This window comes from Benincasa hispida, chromosome 2, assembly GCF_009727055.1.
Source record: "Benincasa hispida cultivar B227 chromosome 2, ASM972705v1, whole genome shotgun sequence".
NCBI lineage: Eukaryota > Viridiplantae > Streptophyta > Magnoliopsida > Cucurbitales > Cucurbitaceae > Benincasa > Benincasa hispida.
This window is the reverse complement of record NC_052350.1, coordinates 59,032,217-59,043,545: the sequence shown is the minus strand read 5'-3', so window position 1 is coordinate 59,043,545 and position 11,329 is coordinate 59,032,217. Positions and strand designations below refer to the sequence as shown.

Genomic DNA, 11,329 nt, shown 5'->3' with positions numbered 1-11,329 from the left:
CTTCAAAGTTATCGTTAATAACATATTATCAGTTATACCAATGATAACATGCTATCAACTTCTATCATTGTTAGTGACCATAAAAAAAAGGCATTTCTAAGAGTTTTCCGTAAACGACTTCACAAAGTGAGTTAATCCAAACTTTTATATTGTGTAATCTAGTGCGTTGGACTCGGTAAATGTAGATTGTGATTCAGACCACATTGGATTTGGAATGGGCGATGATTGACTGTAGCGGACTACCGATGCTGCTTCCGACATCGAGAATTTGATCGCTTGGTTTGTCGTTGACTAGATCAACATTCTATCCCAAATTCGTAACCCTTCTTCACATCAATCGAAGTCTTGGATGCCGACAAGGGGCCTAGATGTTGGGGTTGATGCCCTAAATCTCGTAGGGTCTTATAGTTTGTAAACCTTGTATGAACAAACTTGTATGTGATTAATAATATTTGATATTTTATTCACTTTGTTTATGAAATATATGATATTTTAGTTGCATTAACCACAAACCAATAAACTAACATCCAAGGTTATCGTTGTAACTTAAACATGTATGTGGAGACATACAGATGGATCATATTTAAGTGATAACCTAAATGGCCTGTAGTATATGGATAAGGCTGGGTACCTTATCTTGGTGACACTACGAATATGGCTCACTTTGTAGATGTTACAAAGGTTGTAAAGTACTATAAACGATCTGATCCTGATCATTCATGTATTAGACATGCGAGCGGGGATATTCTATACAAAGGAGTTTGTATAAAATCGAACCACGAAATGCTTAGTCTCATTATATAACATCGTTCATAATAGAGATTTTCATTTCACTAGGATGACCATAGGTAACATGACCTTAATCTTGAGTGAGTTGTGAACTCCTACTTATGAAGGCGGTCCTTTGATTTGTATGGGTGAGAGTGGCCAGATCGCCGACTCAACAAGTCTACCATTTTGGGGATTCGTCTAATTGAGGAGTTGAGAACTCAGCTACACAAGATGAAATTCATTCCTTTCCCAAAGCAAGGGTAAATAGATAAATTGCTCCCTTAAGGGCTGATTCTGGGTCTTGAACAATGTGGCGTCACACCATTTCTTGGCTCGAGAGGGGTTTAGTCATAGTAGGACTATGATCTATTTTTTATTAGAGGGATCAGTGGTACTTAAGAAGTTAGATGTAACTACAAGGGCAAAATAGTAATTTGGCCCAACTATATTTACAAGCAATTTGTAAAGGGTCATCGTATTGTTGATTGGTCATATCCAATGGATATAGAAATATATCTGCAGTGAGAACAGCGCAGCTGTCGGTCTTTAGTGGAGTGCCCGAAAATTTGGTGGATAATGTAATTAAAGAGTTTAATTAATTATTCACGTACTGTTGGAGCTTCAAGCTACAGGTCCACAATTTGGACATCTGCTTCCGCTTAAGGATCCTTGTAAACGAGTTCCTTCACTAGATTCCTTCGATAAGTCATGGAGAAGATATTCAAGAATGTGACCTTCGAAAACGACAATCGTTTGGGCAACATGGTCGAGAACGACAATCTGGTTGAGGTAGGATTCGGTGGTGGTTCAGGTAAGACCAAAGAGAGAGAGGAAAAGCATAGAGAGGGTACGAGATGGCAACCATTTGTGGCGGCAGTGGAAGAGAGGGAAAAGAGTTGGAATAGGACATGCAAGGGTGAAAGAAAAGGAAAAGAAGAAGAAAGAAGAAAAGAAGGAAGAAAGAGCACGCGAGAGAAGGGCAAACTTGAATATATGAAAATTTTAAAACCTAATAGGTGAGTATGCGTCATATATGAAATTAATTTTAAATAAGTGCTATATTAGTAGATATTGTGACTAATTGAGTTGTTTGATATAATTTCCCTATAAAAATTGTTGGGAATGGAAAATTTTTCATATTTTTTAAATATAGTTTTATGGAAAAAGAAACTAAATTCTGATACAAACAAAAATTTTAATTAAAAAAAAAACTCATTTCAGCAATTATAAAGTTCAACGGCCAAAATTACATGAATTTGCATGTTTTGGGGCCCAATTTTATAGTTATATAAGATGGCAAGAACTAAGTATGAAACCACCTGTTTGATTCATCTCTTATATTCTTTTGCATATTAAACAACACAACTTTTTGAACAATATATCTGTCAACAATTCTAATTAGCACGAATCAATATAATCGAAAGAGAAAGGTCAATTTGAACAAAAATCAAATGGTCAAAACATTAGTATCTTTCTTTATAGGTTAAAGCTTTAAATTTCACTCTCAAGAAGGGGTACAACAAACACAAAATACATTTGATTCTTCTTTTTCCTTTCAACTTGCAACTTCCTTGTCTCACAGTTTTGAAATTACAAAACTCAAAGGACCAACATATAAACAAATTGGATTATACAAGGAGGGAACCCATTTCACCATACATTTGAAGATTCAACAGAGAAACTTAGGCAACTTGAACTATTGCCCATTTAACAGAGAATCTCTCCCTCTCTCTCTCTCTCTCTTTCTATATACAACAACAAATGGATACAAAAATAGGAAAACAAAAATGAGGAAGAATCAATTCATGAACAAACTCCATCACACAATACTCATTTAGTATTGCCACCCCTTCTCTTCCCCCCCTCAACCGGAACGAACTGTTTGCCCGTCTTAGGCACCTGTTGGGCAACTCCAGCTTGCGGTTTCCGTGACGGTGGAGGAATCAATGATGGAATGAAGCTCCTAGTTTAAAAGATATTCGAATACATCAATCTTGTGTAGCAAACATGGGGATAAAGTATGATTGACTGAGGGTTTAATTTCAATGTGCATTACAAAAGGCATACTTGACTCTTAAATAGCAAATATTCTGATATAAGTGGTAATGAAAAACCACTTTGATGTTTGGTTCTACACATTCCGATAAACACTTGAATCGAACACATTCTGCATTCTGCAAGTGCTTTCTCACAAAGAACTTTTGAGTGCTCGACTTTTTCCAAGGTTACTATAAATCACTACTAAACATGATATTTTGAGTTGAAAGTTCTTTTGCACGGGACTCGGTAGCAGGTTTTGGATAGAAAGAGAAAAATGATCTTCTATGTAGACCAAAGAGCAGTAAGAAATGTAGAGATTGACTAATTACCTGATTTCTGGGCTCTTGGCTGGCTTAGGATTAGCTGTTTTCTTAGTCTTTGATACCAAACCATTTGGAATGGTTGAAGCCTTTGGAATTGGAAGGCTTGACTGCCAAATTACTTCTGGTTCTGATGTTTCACTATTTGTAGCCTCATGATCATCAGAATCATCAGTGCTGGCCATCTCATACTGGTTCCTCTGCACATCAAATTCTTGGTTTTCCTTCTTGTTCACTGAATAATTGTTGAACGGGCTTTCAGGGTACACCTTTGAGGGTTCTACAAGAATATTCTGATGAAATGTCTCAGACAACTTGTTTACATCCCAAGGTCCTGTAAGTTCATTCTTGTTAATGACAACTTTGTCATCCCAATCACTCGAAACAGATTCTTTGTCGTCTTCCCTCGCTTTAGCAAGTGTTGCGCCCAATGGTGGCCATGGAGAATTCCGTAACATGTCTCGGGGATCTAGGCTTCTTCTTTTGAGCTTTTGGTTAGCTTTGTTTTGAGCCTGTTAGCGAAAGAGCATGTATGAGCAAAGATGTGTTTCGGTGACCGATCAAGATTTTTACTAACATCCAAGTGAAAGTGGTTTGAGCTGCATACAATATTGAACTTGAGAAGAGATATGATCCCTACATAAGGATTGTTTATCATTCGCCTTGTCTCTAATTTTGATATAACTTTCATGCTACATATTTTGTTATCAAGTTAAGCTGTCATATCTTTGGTTGAAAAGTAATAGCTTTATTTGTTTTTCAATACAATTCGTACCTCAGCAGCATTACGAACGTCTTCCAATGAGTTTGTTCTGTTAACAGACATCTCTACGACACTTTTATAGCTAGGAAGTGAAGGGGATGACAAGAAGGTTTTCATCCTACTTTTTTCTGGAGTGTTTGATCGAGAATGTTGCTCCGTTTCACCATCCTTCTTCACTAAGGCTGCTTTAAGGCTAGCTATCTGATAATAAGAAACAAAGTTGTCACGTAAAAATATGAGAGACAAGGTATACCATTACTTTTCTTTTTGGTACTGATCAAAAGCATATACAAACATGCAAACAAAAGAACTTTTTAATTGCCTTGTGGAAGAAAAAGACCAACAACTAATGAATCAAGTAGAATTTGCAGTGACAACAGATGAAAAAGTGAAAAACAAGAGACAATAAGCCTAAAGGGTCTTCCAAATCTTATCAACCAAATAATAGACAATAAAAAGAACAAAACCTGTTCCTTGAGCTCTTTCGCATCGGAACCATCTTTGTTAACCCGAGCAGCCCCAAGCTCAACAGTTGAAACCCTTTCGGCAAACTTTAAAGTACTCAATGTTTCTCCAAGAGCTTCAGGCTCTGGACTTATGTGAACAAACATGAGTGTCTTTGCTTGACCTCCTGAAAGCATATTAAAGCAAAATGTGGTTAGCCAGAATATTACAGCCAAAAAGGAGTCCATGGTTTTCAGAGCCACACATACCAAGTGAATCTTGGAGCAATTGTGTGAGTTTACTGTTCCTGTAAGGAACATGTGCATTCTTTTGAGCAAGAGAGGAAATAACATCTCCTAATGCAGAAAGAGACTTGTTGATATGTTGTGCTTCTTTCAATCTATCTCCTATAACCTCAGACTTATCAACCCTTTCACTTCCTGCCAAGTCAACAAGATGCATACACCCACGAAGAATCGCCCCGGATGTCAAATCTCTTCCTTGAACATGAACAGTTAAGCAGCTGCAATTGTTGCAATAATAGTTAATGCACATTAAAAGGAGACTTGTGACCCTCTTTGGAAGGTACGAAAGATGCAAAGCACAAAGCAATGAATAATTAGATTATATGAGATCATGAGTCATGCCTAAATCTTCATACTAAATTGATTTAAGAGTTTGCTTCTCAGTTAATAGCAAATGTACCTATGAGAACGACTGCTCCGATCATTCATGGCAGTAGAGCTCACTGCACGATTCTTTTGACCCAGATTCATCAGATTTATAACATCTGATGTTGATGACACGGGTACAAGACATGCATCCGGTACGTTAATCCCATTTTGAGAACTGTTACGAACTTCTAATGTAATTACTAGTTAAGTATATGAAATATAGTAAGGGCTTCATTATATGAAATAGAATAAAGAAATATAGAAGGAAATCCAGAAGAAAAAAAAGAAAAGGATATCTTCGATTAGTGGAATCTGTCACAAGGAGATCCCTAATTTGGTCATTGTAAATCTCAAGCATCTGAACGGATATGTCATAGGAAATGGTCTGTTTCCTTTGTTGTGAAAGAACAAACAAATCGCTCAATGCCCTGTAGTTTACACCTAAAGTGGCCTCAGTGAGCTCATTTGGTCCTGACTGGATTTTACAAATGAGATATAATCAATAACACCACCGGAAAAAAGCACAAAAACTTATGGAAGTAATCACATAATTTATATATTTGATGCTTAATCCCCTACCATGGTGTAGGTTTTTCCTGATCCAGTTTGGCCATAAGCAAATATGCAAACATTATAACCATCGAGCACGGAACGAATCAGAGGTTGAGTGTCCGAAAATACTTCCCCTGCGTAGAGAGAATGTAGGTGCTCAATATTCATAATGCAGAAAAGTTATATGATAAGACCATGAAAAGCAGTTGAACCTTGGGTCGCAGAAGGCCCAAATACTTTGTTAAAACTGAATGTTTTCCTTCCTTCCTTGCCGTATTTCGATGGTGTCACAATGCTCATATTCCCTTCATCAATGCGATCGACAGTAGAAGGTCGATTTGAGTGCCCACCAAGGAATGGTCGAACTCTACAATATACTCTGATATTTCCTGATAGATGAATGCAATTTATGAACATTATTATATTTAGAAGACTGGTACTACTACAAAGCCAAATTAGAGCCAAAATTTATGAGGAAGTTCAAATTACAATAAGCCACTGCAAATGTTACCTTTCAGGTCTTGAACTTGGTTATATAGTTTTCGATTTTCTTCAAGAACTTTTCGGTATTCTGAAGCAGCATAAGCCACGCCATGCATGTGCTTACCTAATTTAGGCAGCTAGCAATTAGACTGAGAATGCATTTGAAGGTACAAGCTAGAAGAATGATAAAAGAGTTTAAATCAATTAGTAATTTATACCTAGATTGTTGAATTCCTCTTGGTACTTCATTTGCAGACTCTGCATTCCTGCCTTGGTCTCATCAAGAGCACCCTTCAACAGCTACAGAAGAAAACCAACTTTGAAGTTGTATGTACCAGAAAAGCAATTAGCTACTAGCTATTACACTAGAACACCATCTACCTCTATGTTTCTCTGTTGCTCTTCAAGCAGCATCTGTCTTCTCAAGATTTTGCGTTCCAATTCCTCATCACGCTGATCATTAAACTCACAGTTTTCAATTTTTGTTTCGGAACAACTTTCTGTTTCATGGCAACTTTCTGTTTCATGACAACTTTCTGCTTCAGGATAACTGTCTGCCTCAAGACAACTTGTTTCCTCTGCCTCTGGACTATCTTTTGGACTATTTATCTCTTCAGGAAAACTTGTTGCTTCTGGACTACTTATTTCTTCAGGAGAACTAGTTGTTTCCTCTTCCATCTTAATCTCTCAAAAAAATAAAATATATTAGCATCCCATCCAGCTTAAGAAGAAATTGTCTTGAACTATTAACTTTGTGCCAAAACATTTTCATAAGATATAAATTCACAGCTTACCGTTTCATCAGCAGAAGTGATTTGTGGAGGAGATTTCTCAGATACAGATTCTGCCACATCTTCTGCATTAGTTTTCATCTATCAAATGGGCAGAATGGAATGTCATAAGCATAGAACCAATAGAGAAAATACAGAGATGGAGTGATTGTTAAATCACCATCGAATCCAAAAGTTTAAGCTAGCTGATGAGTTACGATAAATTTAATCTTTTATCAATATTTTAGCAGTTCACACTCTCCCTCAATTATTTGAATGGAAATGAGAACTTGAAACATCCAAATCTAGTACCATGTTATATCATCATTAAATGCAAAAGATTAAGTTGATGGGCTATAGTATTTAACTATATTGGTTTAACTATCCATGATCAAGACAATTAGATTAGTTGATAAAAGATTGTTATCAAAACAGAATTCCAGAGGCTAACTCATTCAGTAATCACTCTTGAGGTGAAGGGATAAACCATGTATTTCAGCAACAACTAAATAACGATTCCTAACGTAAAACATAGTGGGAAATAGAAAGTATACCATATTGTTATGAGTTGCTAGCCGATGCTCAAACTCTTCCATGACTTTACCAATCATACATTCCACGATCTATAGATTCATTAGGAAAAAAAGAAAAGAAAAAAAAGTAGAGTACAAGTTATGAAATGAAGGGAGAAGAAAAGAAAACTCATCTCAACATCTACATGTTTCTAAGAAGATGGTCTATATAACTTGAGAATTAAAAGCCAACACTTACACTGGGGATTTCGTCAAGCTGTTTATTAGAAAGAAGTTGAGAAAGTAGCATATGTAAAGGACGGGGCGATCCCTGCAGTTGAAATTTGTAAAAAGCCTGAGATGTCTTAAACCAACTCAATCAACAATGTAACCCAAGAAGCACGAACACTTTAGCTTGGTTAGTGTATTCGTGTCTGACACTTGTTAGACACGTATCAGATACTTGTTAGTGCAACAAATGTGTTAGACAAGCATAGAACCCTTGTTGAGTAGAGTAAAAAAACACATATACGACAATAATAATAAATTTTGAGTGCAAAATACATCAAACTATTTTTTTAAGCATATAAATGCATCAACACATTTACTTTAAATTTTCTTCTAGTATAATGATATATATCTTCTAGAATAAAAATGATATATATTTTTAAAAATATACATTTTAATAAATGTACCATCGCTGTATCGTGTCCTAGATTTAAAAAAATGACATATTGTCGTGCCCCTGTCTCGTATCCGTATCTGTACTTCTTAGAATGTAACCAAAGGTAGAAATGGGAAGAAAATAAAAGAAGGATGAAAAGCTCACTAACTGCTTCATTGCTATTATCACCACTTGAAGACGATTCAAGAGAAAAACTATCACCAGTAGATGAGGTTTTTGAAAAAGACTTCATGAATGGTTCTGAATTTTTTAGCACCACATTTTTCCGTGATGTCGGTGATTTAGCTGTCCCACCATATTTCCACACCCCGTTTCCGCCTCCTTGTTTCCAGGTGCTGTATGACTTGAGTGCCAGAACAGAGTTCACAACCCTTGTAGATTTTCCTCCCTAACATAGCCATAAATTCGCAATAGATCAATACAATCAGAAGAAAGATTAATCTGGTTCACTTCAAGTTACCAAAAAAAGGTCCAAAACTACCAAACTTACCTGTTCTAGATCAGACGCTTCAAAAGTTGGCAACCCCATTTCCTCTATGGCCACCAGAAAATTTCTTACATTCTCAAAGTATTGGTATGCAGATAAGGGTGCCCCATCAGGAATGATTACAGAATCACATGGGCCTTCAACAACCTACACAAGGACAGGAATTGAATGACCATAACATTAGATATACTCAATGATAGAGACAAAAAAGGGAAAAATGTTTACATTCCAACTTTCTAGATATATACACAATCTTTTGAAACCAAAAACTATGAGGGCATCGCCGTAAGATGGAATGGTAACTTAGAATAAGGGGAAAAATTATGAACTATATATACCTTTGACACTGCTCCAGGTTGAACCTTATTGAGGACATTGCAAAGAATAATTCCACTTCTTAATCCAAGCCTAAATTCCTCTTCAGAAGGCTCAGCTGGTAAGTCTTTACCACCAACAACTCCAACAGTTTTCCTTAGCCACCCAGCCGCTTCATACCTTCTCAAGGCTTCAAAGTAAAATGAGGAACATTCAATTTCATTTTCACGTCAACCAAATCCCTTCATTAAACTCACATAGATTTCTGTACTTGAATGGGGTAACATAATCAGAACTTCCCAATTTCCCCTCATCTCATGCTATTAAAATCCAAAATTAATCTGATTTTCTAACTGAAAAATGGGATTGAATTCAAAATAGCTAATATGTTCATATAAATCAAATGAAAAAACAAATAATATGTTTCTTAAGAAATGAGAAAAAGGGAATGGCCATCAAGAGGTGATGTTTCTCAGAATCCAACAAGAAACATGAACATTACCAAACGACTCACGAGCTCACAAAATACATATTACAACACCAGAAATGGGAATCACATCAATCAACAAATCATATCATTCAACAGTCATTATGTAAACAAAAGGAAGAAGAAAAATCGATGGATTGTCAAAATGCAAAGCCCAGAAAACAAGAAAACGAAGAACATACAGTCTTCTTCAGACTTCTTCGAAGCCAAATCGATATTTCGTGGACGAACTCCATGCTGTTGAAGAACATCTTCAACCACAGAAGCAACAGAAAACGGAAAAACTTGCTCTGTCGCCATCATTAAGCCCTCAAGAATCCACAGAAATCAAATAAAAATCCCTAATCTATTCCAAACAATCCCAATTTTCCCAGAAAACAAATTGGGTGTTAGAATAGAAATGATTTTGAAAAAGGGTCGAAAGAAGAGCTCAGGAGAAGGGAATTTTCGATTCTGGGTGAAGGATCATTGCAAAAATTGAAGAAAAACAGGAAGAGGGAGAGAATGTCTTGCCCTTTTATTAGTGGGTCGAGTCGTTTTTCTTCATTATAAGGATTTTTCTCTGTGTTTATCGAAAATCTTTGATGGGTCTTTCAGTTTTATGTGTTCGTCCAAATTTTGTTGGAGAAAATGGGACCGAAGCTAGTTCCGAGCCTCCCGCGAACAAGATGGCTTAACGGTTTGTGTTCAACGGGTGAGAAAATTTAAAACCAAATATATTTGTCCGAATTAGTTAAATCTTTTTTAAATTCAAATTTGTTTTTTTTTTATTTGGCGAAATTATCATTTCACCCTTATAATTATCCTTTTCTTTTCTTTTCTTTTCATTTCTTCTCTATAATTTTTCCTCGTTTCATACGAATCTCAAGAAAACACGTATTTCTAATTCTAAATTCAAAATCAAGTTTTTGAAAATTATAAGTACAAATAGCCTTTACATCTTAATTTTAAAAAATCAAATGGTTAAATAGTCAAAGTCCTCCACTTTATTATTATTTTTTAAAATTTATATTTGTTTTATCCTAATTTTCTATCAGTTTTGTATTTCTTAAAAAAGACATTTGAATTTTTATCTAATTTTAAAAAATGAAAACAAATTTTTAAGGTCTTATTTGGTAACCATTTGGTTTTTTGTTTTTGTTTTTGCTTTTAAAGCTTAAACCTATTTCATCCACATTTCTTAGAATAATTTGTATCTTTCTTAACTACAATGGTTGAAGACTTAGCAAAATTCCAAAAACAAAAACAACTTTTTGAAAGTTAATTTTTTTAGTTTTCAAAATTTGGCTTGGTTTTTTAAATAATTGATGAAAAGTAAATAATAAAAGAAGAAATTTAGATGTGAAATTAATGTCTATAAGCTTAATTTTCAAAAATAAAAATAAAAATAAAAAACAAAATGGTTATAAAAAAGGCCTAAAAATTAATTTTCTAAAAGTTGGGTTGATTTTTTGAAACAATAATATAAAATATGTATCAAAATAATTTATTGGCTTAAATTTTAAAATCTATATTCCAAAACCAAGTAGACATCACATATAGCCTAAAATAACAACTATGAAATGTTAGGCTCTCTTTTTAATAAAAAGAAAAGAAATTATTTTTATTGTTATTATAAAAATCTAAGTTTTCTCCTTTTCTTTTTCCCATATTTTTCTCTGCCTCTCTCCTATACTATAATTCTTTGGTCCCCAGTTACTTATCATTTCCTTCCTAACTTTATCCTTTAAAAATATTTCAGGTTTAATAGGAGGTTGAGTATAATCTTTACCTTAAAAAGTTATCGTTCTACTTTCTAATTATTTAATTTATATATTTTATGACATTATATATAAAGAGATTTTGAAAAATAGAAAAATGAGAAAACTATTTACACAAAATAACAAAATTTTAATTTTTTTTGATAGAGGTTGAAACTTATTAGTGTCTATAGAAACTTATATAAATCTATCATTAATAAATGTTGATAGATGATCTATCAATATCTATCTGTATTTCTTTTACTATTTTTGTAAATAGTTTGAAT

General features: G+C 34.6%; 1 protein-coding gene across 1 annotated transcript; it reads right to left on the bottom strand.

Annotated features, from left to right (window-relative positions):
* Window positions 1-2,235: 2,235 nt before the first annotated feature.
* LOC120070887 (kinesin-like protein KIN-14F) lies at window positions 2,236-9,962 on the bottom strand. Its single transcript, XM_039022785.1, has 19 exons — window positions 9,486-9,962; window positions 8,840-9,006; window positions 8,505-8,648; window positions 8,163-8,402; window positions 7,589-7,660; window positions 7,372-7,440; window positions 6,842-6,919; window positions 6,429-6,725; window positions 6,266-6,347; window positions 6,076-6,171; window positions 5,777-5,953; window positions 5,592-5,698; window positions 5,309-5,487; window positions 5,044-5,205; window positions 4,608-4,861; window positions 4,362-4,525; window positions 3,907-4,095; window positions 3,141-3,643; window positions 2,236-2,734 (listed from the first exon to the last, which is right to left on the bottom strand). The coding sequence occupies exons 1-19, from the start codon at window positions 9,604-9,606 to the stop codon at window positions 2,602-2,604; spliced, it is 3,234 nt and encodes a 1,077-aa protein (XP_038878713.1). The 5' UTR covers window positions 9,607-9,962; the 3' UTR covers window positions 2,236-2,601.
* Between the last annotated feature and the right edge of the window lie 1,367 nt (window positions 9,963-11,329).